Genomic DNA, 16,326 nt, shown 5'->3' on the forward strand with positions numbered 1-16,326 from the left:
TGAGCAGGTCCTCTCTTGGCAAAAATTTTAAATAATTGATACCGTAAATAAAACCAAAACAGTCAAAATATTCATTAAACGCCTTGAATCGACATTCAGTGAAAACTAAAATTTAAACTTTGTACTGTGTTTCAGCAGATTGTAAAGATTCATATATGTGTTCATAACCGAACATTGGCTTTTTCGTGCTAATCTTTTTTCTTTTAATTGTGACTCAATTTCGTAAGCATTTTTTTTCATCAGTTTTTCATCAGCAACGCTTGTCTTAAATCTAGTATCACGGAGTTCTTCAATCCAAGTACATAATGAACCTAAAGTATCAACAGAGACTTTTAAGGTTACTGGAATTGATTGCCATAGTTTACATATATTATTTATATGTAATAAAATCTCATACCACACGTGAATAGCAAAAATAAATTCGAAAGTTAAATTTCGTTCGAAACTGCTTTGCAATCGCTTATAATTTCCGAATCGGCCGATTTATTTTTCAAGTCATTCACACATTCGATAATATTATCAAACTACAAAAGTATAGCTTTTACTGCTCCTATTCAACTTTCCCACTTTGTCTCTGAAAGAGGTTTTAGTGTTAGTTTCAATTTAGTTTTTAGAAGTTTTCAAGGCTTTCAAGAAAATTTTTAATTTTCTAACTTATTGAAGTAAAGTTTATTTTACTTTAATATGTTAGATTTAGTTCTTTATTTAAAAACGAAAGCGCAAAAAACGTAAATGTTAAAATTAATAAAAAGCAGGTTCCCAAATGGAATTTGGGTTTCCCAAGGAATTCCCAAACTCCCTTCCATGCCCTTTCATTTATTTATGCTCCAACTTCTGTATCATGCGTTTCAAAAATGGCTTCAAGAGGTTGCGTAAATTCTTCTGAGAGTTTTTGCAATATTTGTGGTGAATTTGTAGTGAAAAAACAACAAAGTAATATTACTAATTTTGTTGAAAAAGTGTATTTTGCGTATTTTAGTGTGAAGATAGGGGCCAGGATAAAGTAACTTCTATGATACTTGGACAGCAAGGTTGTTACACAAACTTTCCCTGTTTTCTTTGTGAATAGGATAGATTTTGTGCTAAAGCTAAACACTGAAACCAGAAATTGTGGCCAAAAAGAACATTAAAGTTCGGAGAGAAAAACGTGCACGTTGAATCTTTGGTTGATCCTAAAAAGGTCCTTCAACCACTGCTTTATATCAAACTTGGCATGACGAAGCAGTTTGTGAAAGCATTTGGCAAAAGATGGCAAGACATTTTAATACCTTTCAAGCAAGTTTCCTCGTCTGTCTGAAGCAAAGCTGAAAGAGTTTTTGTTGGTCCTGACATTCGTTGATGAAAGATAGTAAATTTGAAAATGCGATGAATAATGTTGAAAGGTCAGCATCGAATTCTTTTTTAAAATATTGTTAAAAAATGTTGTTGCAATTTTAAAAATTTGGGATGCTCAATGAGTTCAAACTCCCGCCTGGATTACTTCCCGGAAAATCTTGGTTAAGTTATTGAAGAGAAAGGTGAGAGGGTTCACCAAGATATCAATAAAATGGAGAGAAGGTATCAAGGTTGATGGGATACAAATATGATGGAGTGACTACTGCTGAATGCTGCATAGGGAAAATATAAAAATATAAAGAAAAAGCGCAAAATGAAGCTTCGAAACTAAAAAAAAAACAGATTTTATAAACATTTTTAATTTTATATAATGTAAATAAAATATTTTATGATTTAAAATTAATAAAATTTGTACATTTTTTTAAATTTTTTTTTTCTTTTGAACATTCTCGATAGAAGTAGTGTAATGCAGGCTTTGCCTATATTTCAATTTCCACAATGCGGAAAATCTTTGCATGATTAGTCAAAATGGATGACATTCTCGAATTCAGCATACTGAAATACATATAATTTATCCATTACTATTGCTAAGAAAAAATTTAAAATTTTAATTTGCAGACCTGCGTAATGAATGGTGTTCTTCGGTTGTAACTTCTTTAGGAATATTTTTTTGCGTCGCGTGTTTAATTTGTGTTTAGTTTGTAGTTCTTAAATTTTTATAAAATTGAAGTTAGATATTGCGTAATAAGTCATCTAGCTTCGTTCACGTGACCAAATGACCTCTTTATGAACTTTTTATTTTAATTTTCATTTCAAATTTCTCTACCTCTAAACAGAAAATTCACGCAGGAAATGAATCATTATGATAACATAAACATACTGACAAAGTGTTAGTGTTTCATGACTGATAGTTTTTCAATAACTTAGGGCTTTCAAAATGTTCGCCATCTTGTCCCACCTTCATTTAACACCTTCAACAAACATTTAAATAATAATGTATTGCAACGGAAACATCAAGTCAAATTTGAAATATCTTTTGTAATTATTAATAAAAAAATTTTAAGTGTAGAAGTGTAAAAAAAAGGTCAGTGCAAAGAAGTGTAAAGAAAAATCAACTCTAATCTATAGTGTAAAAAAATCTAATGTTAATGTAAAAAAAATCAATTCTAATCTATAATAAAAATACATCGCAAAAAACTAACAAAAAAAAGCCAATAAAAATTTATAAAATATTTCCACTTTTTGAAATTATCACCACTTTTCAAAGAGCCATGAAGTTATATAAGTTATTATTTTGTTGGAGCTTTCTTTAAGACATATCTATTCATTTCAATCATGCGGTTAAATACTTCAGTAAACTCTTTTACCCACAACGCATTATCACGTGCAAATCGAAATGCTTGTCGGTGAGCAGCTGAATGCTTACACTGTACTGTTTGCGAAGCTGGAGAACATAAAACAGATCCACTTTTATCAATTGGTTCAATAATCCAAGAATTAGCCATATCTGAGTTTAAAAGCAATGATGTCCTGTTAGACTCCGGCAACCGGTCATTGGGTATTGGGCTGTCTGGTTCTTGCCATTGTTTTTGTGTACCGTTGATGGTTACTTGGATCCACGGAACAACATCTATAATTTCTCTGTAGTAAGCATTGTCAAGAACGCTAGTTGGAGCTAGTGTGAATGGTCCCTGAGTAACTGTTGAAAATTGTTCGTCGACCCAGCTTCCAACAAAACCAGAGTTTTCCAGCTTGCATCGTCCGAGCGTGTGTGCTCCTAAAATGGTTACTGCTTCATTAACGCTAAATTTAAATTCGTCCTTAAAGAATTTAAACGTTTTTCTGGTTCCATCGATGCCTTTTGGTGGATCAACACTTTGAACTTGATTAGGGGAGGTTTCGCAATCTCCTCTTCCAACTTTGAAGTCTTTTAGTCCTAAGTATTTAACTGGAGCGTCAAACGTTGACCTTGTGAGAGCAACAACAGCGGCTAAAGCGTAGAAATCTGCTCTAGATATTTTCCCTTTATGTGTAGCGTCGTATAATGCATTAAGACGGTCGGTTATTATTTTTAGTCCAGCGTTACCTCTGTTTGTATGATCTATGCATCCATCGCATTTGTATTTACCAATGCAATCGTGAAAAGCCAGACGTACACAGCCAGCAATCATTGGCAAGTCTCTATTTACTTTAAAAGATTCAATCAAATTGAGCAAGTCGGTTTTAGCTTTATTATAATCTTTAAAAGTGGGAAAAATTTGAACCGCCTCCATGCACGAAAACACTAACGCAAAATACTGAAGACCAAGTAAAAACAGCATGACTAAATGCAACAAGTATAAATCTTAAGTATAAATATTATGCTGAACTATATTAAAAATGTAATATTTATGCTATAGTATATATAAATAGTAAATTAAAAAGAATGCATGTAAGAATTTAGAATGCAACAATTGAAATTTGTTATTTAAATTATTATGTTAAACTATACAAAATAGCTTTTGATATAAATATAGTACATATGCTATAATATGCAATAAACTGGTGGTTTTTATAGAGAAAAAAATAAAATAGAATAAAACCTGTATTTACAAGTAATGATAGATAAAAATAAAGTAAAAAATGTTTATATGAAAAAAAGGTTTAAAAAAATAAAAGTATTGAATTACCTATTTGAAATTGTACTATAGAACAACAATAGCTTATAATCGATAATTGTTATAGTATTTGAAGTATTTTAGATTCTGTTTAAATTTGGGTGACTAATATAGAAAGTAAATTATATTAAAAATGAGAAGGAAGTATAGTAAAAATGTGTCATATCAAAAATGTTTAATTAACTAAGTAACTAGGTGCTATTTATCTATTGATATTCATAAGTATCAAATGCATATAAAATTTTTTATAAATAACTAAATAACGGTATTCATAATATATACTTCTAAAATGTCATTAAATAAGCAAGAATTAATTAATATAAATAACATGAATAACACTAAAGATAACTTAAAATAACTAAACCATATGTATATGCGTCAATGATTATTAATAAATTTGTTATCTGTCAACGTTGCAAAAAAAATCGTGAAGAAAATAGTAAATGGACAATAAAATAGTCTGACGATTCAACAATCAACATAACTTTGCAATTTAAAATGTGTTTATAAAAATGTCGTTACGCTTTTAAGATTTGTCTGTAGCTCATGCAGGGATGAATTTAGGAATAATATGAAGGGGTGAATCCTTAAAAAGTACCAACTGATTTCTAAATAAAATACAAAAACGCCCCTGATTTGGTGATCGCTAATTTGCGAATAATGTTTAAAATAAATTGAGCGTTTTTATTGCTTAGTTTTAACTTATAAATATTTATATATATATACATATATATATATATATATATATATATATATACATATACATATATATATATATATGTATATATATATATATATATATATATATATATATATATATATATATATATATACATATATATATATACATATACATATATATATATATATATATATATATATATATATATATATATATATATATATATATATATATATATATATATATATATATATATATATATATATATATATATATATATATATATATATATAGAAACATTCAGAAGCATCCAGACGCATCCAGAAGCTTCCAGAAGCATCGAAAAGAAGCATCTAGAATCTTCCAGAACAGGTTCACACAGGTTCATTTTGCTATATAAGAGACATGTAAATCGACATGTAATTCAGTCAGTATATGAAAGTCAATCAGTCAGTTTTATCAAGACAGTTTATCGAAGTGAGTTTTATCAAAGAGTTTTATCGAAGAACATCAATACAAGAAGTGAAATACAACAAGTGTTTCATTACATCAATACAGTCCACATCCAACCAAGACGTTGTGTTCCACAGAGCATTATTGTATCATCACAAGGTAAATGTAACACGGTAAGCCTTGAGAAGCGTGATTATTTATTTTTATTATTTTTATGATTTCAAGTGCAAAAATGGCTCCCGACAGTCTTGGATTGGAACTAAGAAAGAAAATCATTGGCGATTACTTAAGTGGAATGTCACAAAAAAGTATTTGTGATAAATATCGCGTGAAAAATTGGACCGTATCAAGACTATGTTCCAAATATCGTTCTACGGGGAAGTTAGCAGCAGATAACAAAGGTGGAAGACCCCGTTCCACCACTTCTAGAGAGGATTCTATGATCGTCAGATCCGTCAAGAAGGGTCCCTGGATATCATCAGTCGAGATACAAAAGCAATTAAAGCTGCCTGTATCGGACCGAACAACCAGACGACGTGCTGTTGAAGCCGGATTGTTTTCTCGACGTCCTGCAAAGAAACCGCTAATTTCACTAAAAAACCAGAAGAAAAGACTCCTGTTTGTTACATCTCATATTGACTGGAATGTGCCGAAATGGCGAACTGTCTTGTTCAGTGATGAATCGAAGTTCATTGGAAGCGATGGCATTTGCCGTGTACGTCGACCGGCCGGAAAACGCCTCGATTTACGTTACTGCCATAAGACTGTGAAGCATGGTGGAGGCAATGTAATGGTCTGGTGGTGTTTTTCTGCTAACGGTCTAGGTCCAATACATCGAAACGATGGAATAATGGACCGTTTCATGTATAAAAATATCCTGAAAGATGTTATGTTACCTCATGCTGAATAGAATATGACAATAAAATGGGTTTTTCAGCAAGGCAACGTTCCGAAACACACTGCAAAAGTAGTCAAGCAGTGGTATCAAGACAACCACCTATCGGTGATAGATTGGCCGCCTCAATCTCCGGATCTCAACCCTATCGAGAACCTGTTGGAGATCGTCAATGGCAAAATTAATCGTGAAGGTGTTCGTAATAAGAATCAACTGTTTAAACAAATCCAAAAGGCCTGGGCAGCGATTCCACAAAGTTTCATTGATCACCTGATCGAATCTATGCCTCGAAGATGCAAGGCTGTGATCGACAACAATGGATTCGCCACGAAATATTGATAGCGAAATACAGCTTGGTCAACATTTTGTCGAGTTGCACTTGTTTTGTCCGAAAGAAAATCAACTTTTTTTAATACTTTTGATTAATTTATTAATTTTCGTGTACAAATAATGAACTTTGTGATGAATAAAACTTGAAGAACTTTGTCTCTAAACAGTTACATTGTTATTTCTCTAAATTGAAAAAATGCAGCACTTTTATATAAAGAAACTAAATTAGCATTATTTGGTCGCACTCGTTTTGTCCGATACTGTATATATATATATATATATATATATATATATATATATATATATATATATATATATATATATATATATATATATATATATATATATATATATATATATATATATATATATATATATATGTATATATATATGTTTATTTAGATGATTTTATTGACCTGATTAGCGTGACTTAAAAATTTATGCCCGAAAGCATTAATAAAATAAAAAGCGTCGCTTTTTGAAAGAAATGTCGCTAAAACAAAAAAAGCGTAAACAAACCGTTCAAAAACATAAAGATTGTTGTTGAATGACTTCTGACGTTATAGGGGATCGCTCATAAATTACGTAGTGCAAACCTTCACAATAAACAAAACAAAATAGATAAAAAGTTTTCTTTGCAGAGTCCTAATTAAAAATAGATTAAAATAGCCCAACAAGTTTATTGAAAATTGCCTTCTGTTTTTCAAAAATAATTTGGATTATGGATACCTAAACAAATCTACTTAAAACAAAATCAAAATACAAAAAGCCGTTATAGTTTACTAGTCTCCTGATTAAAATAAAGATAATAAAATTTTTTTGAATGTTGACACTGTGATACATTTTCGTTTTTTTTTTTTATTTAGTAGGTTTTGTTCATTTTTTGATAAAATAACATATTTTTCTTAGAGACAAAGGTGGCATTTTTGTTTTGCTAGATTGACAATTTTCCATTTTATAATTAGCTTGATGTTTTTGTTTTTTAAACTCCATATTTCCTTAGATAGTTCTGTGTCATTTCCATACTTAACTAATGCAAATGATTTGAGATGATTCGCGAATAATATTTAAATAGTGTATTACTACCACCTGGGCACGGGTATGTACATACCCGTGCCCGCGGGGTAGTAATACACTATTTAACGTCATTGTACATACATTGTACGTCCGGATGGAACGTACAATTCTAGATCAATTTCGGTTCAGATTGGAAATACTGAATTACGTCCAAATCTAAACGCACAATTTAAAATATTTAAATTGGACGTTCATTTTTGGTCTAAATTGGACGTACATTTTAAGTACGATTTTGGTTCATATTGGAAATACTGACAGACGTCCAAATGATAACGTGCAATGAACTATCTTTCGTACATATGTTCAATAAGATCGTTTATTACATGTTTTCGTATATATGAAGAAAAAACAGATTTTGAGCCTATTCGGAACAAAAATACCTAAGTCAAGTTCAAACATTCTTGTATTACATTTTGGGTATTAATTCTATTCCAATAATTGATTGTAAATGCAAAAACTGGTCAAAATTAATAAATGTGTATGATATAGACTGTTTTGAGCCCCCTTGTATCGAAAATATATCAAATGAGGAGCTTTTAAAGTTGATTCATAATCAAGGAAAGGCTCTTAACTTTCCGTGCCACTCACAAACAGTTGAAAGAGCAGTGAAATTGACTTCTGAAAATGAATTTTGAAAGCGGAAAATCCATCAACCTCAAGAAAAGAAATGCTATTATTCTAGCGAAATGCAAAGTCGAAACAAGAATTTTATTTTAGAGCTGACTTACAAACTGTTATTACATAAGGATTCTACATCGCATTAGATAAAGAGGGCAAGACAAATTCTACTGCTCTGGACATCAAAAACTTTCTATAAAGTCTGGCATGATGGACTTACCCATAAGTCTTCTTCATGTTGTATCTATCAAAGCCTTTACAATGTCTTTGCAATACTATTGATATTCTTATATTGATGAATAGCAACACTTTCAGAGTTTCATAGCACATCAGTTCTTTGGAATTCGCTTCATTTATCTCGTTTTACTGATTCATATAATTTGCATTCTTTCAAGTCATGTGTTAATTGTTATCTTGCTATATAAACTTCGTCTTGGCTCTTCCAGTATCTTCTAATTCTAATAGTGGCTGCTTGTCTCCTAGTTGGAAATAAAGATGTTAAAAAAAAATTTTTGTGTGACTTAGCAAATAATTTTTCAAGCTCTGTTTAGTCTTTGAATGTTGCATTTTATGATGTTGATTGATTTTGATGATGTTGCCTTCTGATGCTTGTTCTACCCCTACTTCTATCCACAATAGTGAAATTGTTCCAAATTATGTTTCTGATTTTGTATCTTCTGACTTAAACTTGCAGATTGCCAATGATGATTTTTCATACTCTGTTACCCCAACTTCTATTGTACACATCCCTTTAGAAAATGGTTCTGATAATTTTTTTCTTGAAACGCTTAATGAAGAGAACCTCCCAGTTTCCAATATATAAAAAATCCAAAAATAAAAAAACTACCTATGTTATCTGGTGATCAAAATCAAATATATGTTATCTGGTGATCAAAATCAAATGGAGAAAAAAGTTTACATCAGCAGATACAAAATCAGTAACTTGATTTGGAACAATTTCACTATTGTGGATAGAATTAGGGGTAGAACAAGCATCAAAAGATACAAATCAACATCAAAAAATTCAACATTCAAAGAGAAAACAGAGCTTAAAAAATACTTTGTTAAACTACACAATTTTTAGCACGATTTAATTTTGCAATCAAATCTTTTACCTTTTGAAGGCACTTAATCAGCATAACTCTAGATATAAGATATTTAAACAAGGATGTAAAAAATACTAAAAGCTGCGGCCATGTCAAAGTAAATTTATCTTTTTCTTTACAAATATGTAAAAAATGGTGATTGGTTAAAACCAAATCTGGATAATTGATGGATACAATGCCTCCATTAATATTTAGATCCAAAACAGCGTTGGATGTTAAAGTTAAATGTAAACTTAATTAAAGTGACATAAAGAAAAATAAGGGGTGGATCATTACACTTTGCTTTCAATAAATAGAATTATTAAAGTGAAAAAAATTTGTGCTACAGTATTCCTAATTTATAATTTTGACTTACATTTTTGACTCAAAGATGGAGCAACCATTTTGTTGAGACTATTGTTTATATCAACACCTAAAATAAGGGAATTAAAATAATTATTACTAGAGTTCATATTATTTAACCAACAAACAAAAATAGGCAAATAAATGTAAAAAGAAATCCATTTTTGTTTGTTTATGCGACACAATGGTCGCAAAAAGTGACCAACGGAGCCGTCCAGTTACGTAGACCTTGGAGATGTGAAAATAAAAACAGATTGTAGGTGGTGTCATTGAATAAAAAATAAAAATCATAAGAAAATATAAAATGTGTGGCAAGACTTTCGTGAAGTAGAAAAACGAAGAATAGACGATAAGGGGGTATGGGGAGGAACAACTAACGCTCTAGTCACTCTGAGTGTTGAACATATGCAACAAAGAACAAATATTTGATATACTGATTTTAGAGACTGTTGATGTCTACAGGTGTGATGGTGTAGTGCATTAGTATGTACCGTTTGGTCGTCTCGTCTGGTCTCGTTATGTTTTCGTTCACTTTCAAATCGGGTGAATAGAAAGCTAAACACACTCACTCCTTGCGCTTATGGGCTAGCACATCAGAGCCAGACGTAAGACCTACAGAATGGATTTCAATTGATCGAATGCACACATTAGTCACCGTAGGCCACAAGCCATCGCTCTTAGTCAAAAGAGCTACTGCCCCGTGCTGGTGTGGAATGATGTGCTATGGAGTGAGATTTTAGATCCGAGCACATAGTCAGCGAGCGCTGATCCGATGTGCATTGTGGAGCTTCCGAATGAACGTGTGCGTGAGTGTTAGCGTAGCCATTAGGTTATTGAGCGCCGTAACCACATCCAGCGGGATAGCCTAATGTCCGTTTTGTCGTTGTAGTGTACATTGGAAGAAGTCGGGGCTCACCAGCCACAAAGAATAAATTTGTTTGTTTATGCGACACAATGGTCGCAAAAAGTGACCAACGGAGCCGTCCAGTCACGTAGATCTGGGAGATGTGAAAATAGAAGTAGATTGTAGATGATGTCATTGGGTGAGAATCATAAATGAATGTAAAGACTATTTTGTAGGAGGAAGAAAATTTTAGGACTCAGGGATTAGGTGAACAATAACTCACGCTCTAGTCATACTAAACAAATGATAAAACAATGGTCTATGAGTAAACAAGTCAATATCGATCCGCTGGTTCATTAAAGGCAACTATGGCTAAAATTATCGCACCATATAAAAACAATAAAATAAGTAGATAACAAAATATAAAGTAAAATGATAAAAAATATGAGTACGAGCAATATAAAAAGAAAAAATAGGCTAGTAAATGTGCTACTATATATGGTCTAAACTCTAGATAACCAACTGAAAACTGATAATCACCTGTGTGAGATAAAAGTATATAAATGTCGTTAATGTAACAAATTCATAATATAAAGCTCACAAAGCGCTGTAATACGTGGGTGTAAGAGGTAAAGAAATGTTGGTGCCATGGTAACCAATCAGAATTAAGTAGTGGATAATGGTGATCCCCCTCCTCAGGAATGCACTGCGATCACCAATGACGTTTCGGAGAGCCCGAGACCTGCACTAACGCCACTCGTCAGGGGCGTGTCCTTGCAACAGATTTCACCGCCTGCACTCTACGTCATGCTAGTCAATATTGCAATATAACAGGACTACACTACAAAAGCCAAAAATCCCAATCCCTATCCCAGTTTTTAATACAGCTCCAACATTCTTAGAGATCTCATGAGGGTGGTAAGGGATGCGCGTGGTGTAAATATAAGCAAATATGTTGATACATATAAATATCATGTACACTTACATTAGAAAAGACAAACGTGTACACATGCATGTATGCGTATGTATAAAAATAAACAATTTAATGTATAGAAATAACACAAAGCAAATAGAAAATAGAAATTAATAATTATGAGTAACTTACCGTTTCTTTTATGGCTGAAATGTGTCTTATAAATATAATAAGTGAATATCACTCATAATCATCGAAACTCAGAATGTTTGTCGTTAGTATAAAAGTAGTTAGTTGAAAATATGGTAGAAAATCTGGTGACTCCAATAGTATGAGAAATATAAATCTTGCCTGATTAGTAGAGACAAAAGCTATCACACAAAACAGACTCAGATAAATTAAAAAATGATTGGCCAGAGATAAAAAAATACAGACATATAATCAGTAGGCAGAGAATAGTCAAAAAAATAAACAGATGAGACAATAAATGCGATTTTATACTAATAGCTTATAACCACTGAAAAACGTAACGTTTAAAAACAATATTGTTGACAAAACGACCTAACGAACGTTAGTGAACACTGTATAGTGCAAACCACAACAAACTAACTTAGCGACGTCAGATCAAGAAAACTAGATAGAAACAAAAAAGAAACAAAAAACCTTATGAGATTGTGATATGTCTAAACTTATCTAGTGGTATAGTTCAGTACATACAAACCAAGAATACATTTGTTTTAAAAATACGCTAATACGTAATTTTGTGAAAAATTTTTTCGCGCTCTTTTGCTTCTCACAAATATGCGGTCTCATTCACACGTAATAACACAAATCTGAATAAATTTACAAGGATAAGGTCAAAAAAAGATTACGAACAAAAGTATATAATAAAGAACAAATATTTGATAAACTGATTTTAGAGACTGTTGATGTCTACAGGTGTGATGGTGTAGTGCATTAGTATGTACCGTTTGGTCGTCTCGTCTGGTCTCGTTTTTTTGTGAGCTTCTGTTGAATAATGTTTTTAGGTTTTTGTTTTTTAAAAAAACAATTTAAATAAGAGCAACCTGTAGTTAAAATAGTAAAAATCAAGATTTTAACTTTCTTGAAGAATGAAGACTTTTTACCTGGGAAAAAGTATAAGATTTATTTTCATTTGATTAAAATTTTAAAAATTAAGTTAAAATAGATAATGTCATTAAATACGCGAAGAAAAGCATATATATACACATAATTTATATATGCAAATCCTTAGTACCAATTCTTTAGGTAAACTTAAATAAATACTTGTTTTAAATAAAGGAAAGGCTAAACTTGCCATTTCTACCTGAACGTTTTTCAAAAAAAATTTTTTTCTATATAAATCAACCTTGAAGTTTTTAAACGCTGTTAACTAAAATTTTTTGTATAAATGTTAAAAAACGTCCAGATTCCATTAGATACCTCGTCCTTTTCTTAACAAATAAGGAAAGTTTCATCAAAATTAGATGTGTTTAAGTTCTAAGAAATCCTTACCTTGAAAAGCTTCGTTTTAAAAAAACGTTACCGCGGCAAGTTTTTTTATATTATTTTTTAGACTATTAATACAATGGTAAACCCTTTTGACGATGATAGAAAAAAGCTTCTACAGTTAGCAAGTGGGCAAGTTGCCACAGAAAACATTTCAAGAGATATGCTTAGTTTTTGGGAAATAGGAAAACAAAAAGCTGAGAATTTTATTAACAAAAATATTATTTGCAAAGAGCCAGACATATTTTCTCCAATTAAAAAACAATGTTACTTACATTTTCCAAATGCTCAATAAAGTGCATGCTAAAAATAAAAAAGTGGAAATGGCGGAAATAAAGAACACCACAAATTTGTTTGCTAAGTTATCTTGCTGGCAAAAAGCAGAGAAATTGACATGAAGGAAGTTTTAAACTATCCTCTACGACCTCATCCCTCAATGTTTGCCACCGTAAATGGAACTTTAGTAAAAACATCAAAAAAAAACTTGTTATAAATTCTTGAAGAGCCTGTTAAAGATTCACTGGTGTTGCCAATTGTTGAAAGTGGAGCTTTACTAGTGGATGCAATGGCACTGTTACAAACACTGCAAGTTAGAGTCAAAATTTGTGAATTAGCTGAATATATCAGCTAATTCACCACTAAAAAAAATTATTAATCTGTTCAGCTGTTATGGGTGTCAGCGTGTTGACTTTGTTTTAGATAGGTGTTTTAATCATAGTTTTTAAAATATAGAGCGAATAAAGAGAATTGCTCTTGGAGCTTCGATTATTTGTATATCAAATAAACTACAGCTTATACCTTGTCAATGGAAGAAGTTCTTTTCAACTGGCAAAAAAAAAGAAGAAATTTAAAATTTTTTTATTTACTCATTGGAGTTCATTAAATACATTTTATTTTTCAAATAAAAGTGTTTATTTAACCAATGAAGATAAATGTTATCAATTTATGTTATCAGCAAATAATGTGGTATTATCTGAAATAATCTCTCTTAAAATTGATCATGAAGAAATAGATACTCAATTAATGGCTCACTGTTATCATGCAGTTTTATTTCACCAAAATGATGTTATTTGGGGTCCTGACACTGATGTATTTGTCATTGTTTTACATACTTTCAAACATTTTACTGTTAATGTATTATTTACAACCGGAAATCAACAAACGTATAATTAATGTAAGGAAAGTAGCTCATTGTTGGGGAAGATCTTTTGTAAATGCTGTAGCTGGCTTTCATTCTTTTACAGATTAATTGGTTAACTTAATTAATCTACCTTTTATGACAAGATTTCCTATTCTTTTTTTTTAAGTTTTACTTCCATAATATAAACATTTGAAACACTGTAAAATTGAATGTATTTTCCTTTTAGGATGCGACACTACAAATTCATTATATGGTAAAGGAAAAGCTTCAGTACTTAAGGTCTTACAAAAAAAACTTAGTATGAAGGTATGTTAGCAGAGCTCGGTGAAAATCACTTTATGGCATCAGATTTATTTACTAAAATAGAGAAACTTTTGTGTCACCTTTATGGTAATGACATACTTTCTTCAGTTAATGAGTTGAGATATGAACTCTTCAAGAGTGGTAAACATAGTAAAGAGCAATTGCCTCCAACTTCAGATGCATTAGTACAACACTCAGATGCAATTATCAAGCTTATATCTGAAAACATGCCACTATACCTCTATTGAATACGCCAAGTGTTGGAACATGTTTAGACAATGGATGGCGACAAATTTAAAATAAAATTGCTGTCAAATGAAATTGCTCCCGATAGCGTATTAAATTTTATTAATTGTAGGCTTATTTTAATACAAAACGTGATTACGTTTTGTATTAAAATAAAACGTGTGGTGATTTATGTCAATGCATTGAATGCAGCAACAATAATTCGAAATTCGCCGAAGACAGCTTACAATGGAATAATTTCAAGTGATTCTGATTCTGATATAGATAATCAATTATTGTAAACTTTTATGTTTGTAAAATAATAAAAATAAATTTAATAAAGTTAAATGAACAATAGTTTATCAGTTGTTAAAACGATATTTCAAATTAACTTTTAGACTTATACTATAAAAATCGATTCACTCTTATATACCTTTGTAAATGAACGTATAATTGGTTTTATATTAAAAATATTTCATATATTTATGTACAATTTAGTATTTATGCAATTATAGCTGCTAAAAACAGTTTTTAGATCACCATTTTAACTTACACGATAAAAATTGATTCACTCATATATCGTATATTTCTCGAAAACTGTAGGAGGAAAACTTAGGAACTTTTCAAATTCAGAATCAGTATACTTTAAAACGCAAATTAGAAAAAAATAAAGTAGTTCTGAGAGGGAGGTCAAAAAAACTGTTTTCTGATAACCTTTTAATATCACGGATCGCGGTCTAAAGGGTATTAGTTGAGGTTTCGCAACTTTAAATTGTGGAAAACGGCCACTATAAATTAATTATGAACGGACCAACCATAACCCGTATAAAGGATTACTTTCTGCAATTTTGAAAATTTTTTTAAGTTCATCATTTATTGTAGAAAAGTGTTTTGATATGTCATTATTAGTCAGGAATAAAATGTTGTCGTCGGCAAACATAATACTCGTTTGAGGTTTTATTCAAGTCATTTAAAAAGATTAAGAACAAAAGTGACCCAAGATAGAACTTTGGGGAACACACAGGAAATATACCATATATATAAAAAATGGGTTTGGTTATAGCTATAATTTAAAACAATTTGTGTTCGGTTTGATAAGTAACTTCAATGCCATTATATAGTTTTATAGTTTATTCAATAAAACTATATATTATTTTATTATTTATTTTTAATATATATGAACGATATGCATAAAGCTTCCCAAAATATATCTACAATTATGTATGCTGACAATACAAATTTATTTTTTAATCATCCTGATGCAAAGACTTTGCTTGAAACTATAAATATTGAACTCCAAATTCTGAAAAAACTAGCTTTACTCTTTTTCATAAAAAAACAAACAATTAATTAATATTCCGTTAAAGCTTCCTAAATTGCTTAATAATAAAAATAAAATTAAACATGAAAAATATAAAAAAATTTTGGGAGTACTTTTTGATGAAAATTTGTCATAGACAAACCATATTGGTCTTCTTGAAACAATGGTGTCCTCTGTAATAGATGTTTTTTATGAGTCTAACCTTTTCTCGATAGTAAATCACGTAATGTGCTTTATTTTAGTCTTGTTCAAAGTCAGCTTTTGTACGCAAATATTGTATGGGGCAGCACCCATAAAACCAAATTGCTAAAATTGCAAAGTCTGCAAAACCATGCATGCAAAGCAATTATTTATTTAAATAGGTTAGTAAACCCGGTCCCAGTGATGAAAAGTATGATGGTTCTAAATATTGAGAAACTTAGCACATTACAGATATTAATTTTTATGTATAAGTATAAAAACAATCTATAACCAAGCGTTTTTTCCGATATTTTCTTGATATTATTTTCTGAAACAAACGATTGAAAATGTTGTCAACTAAACAAATAAACAAACAAAAAAAAAAAACAGTTGAT

General features: G+C 30.7%; 1 protein-coding gene across 2 annotated transcripts; it reads right to left on the minus strand.

Annotated features, from left to right (window-relative positions):
* Nucleotides 1–2,482: 2,482 nt before the first annotated feature.
* On the minus strand, nt 2,483–11,810 carry LOC136079789 (putative ascorbate peroxidase). 2 transcript variants are annotated; one of them, XM_065796196.1, is made up of 5 exons: nt 11,445–11,810; nt 9,509–9,565; nt 8,268–8,526; nt 4,005–4,097; nt 2,483–3,658 (listed from the first exon to the last, which is right to left on the minus strand). In XM_065796196.1, the coding sequence occupies exon 5, from the start codon at nt 3,654–3,656 to the stop codon at nt 2,625–2,627; it is 1,032 nt and encodes a 343-aa protein (XP_065652268.1). In that variant the 5' UTR covers nt 3,657–3,658; nt 4,005–4,097; nt 8,268–8,526; nt 9,509–9,565; nt 11,445–11,810; the 3' UTR covers nt 2,483–2,624. The 2 variants fall into 2 exon arrangements, with proteins under 2 accessions (XP_065652268.1, XP_065652267.1); XM_065796195.1 differs by lacking the exons at nt 8,268–8,526; nt 9,509–9,565; nt 11,445–11,810 and having other exon boundaries at nt 2,532–3,658; nt 4,005–4,109.
* Between the last annotated feature and the right edge of the window lie 4,516 nt (nt 11,811–16,326).

This window comes from Hydra vulgaris, chromosome 04 (assembly GCF_038396675.1).
Source record: "Hydra vulgaris chromosome 04, alternate assembly HydraT2T_AEP".
NCBI lineage: Eukaryota > Metazoa > Cnidaria > Hydrozoa > Anthoathecata > Hydridae > Hydra > Hydra vulgaris.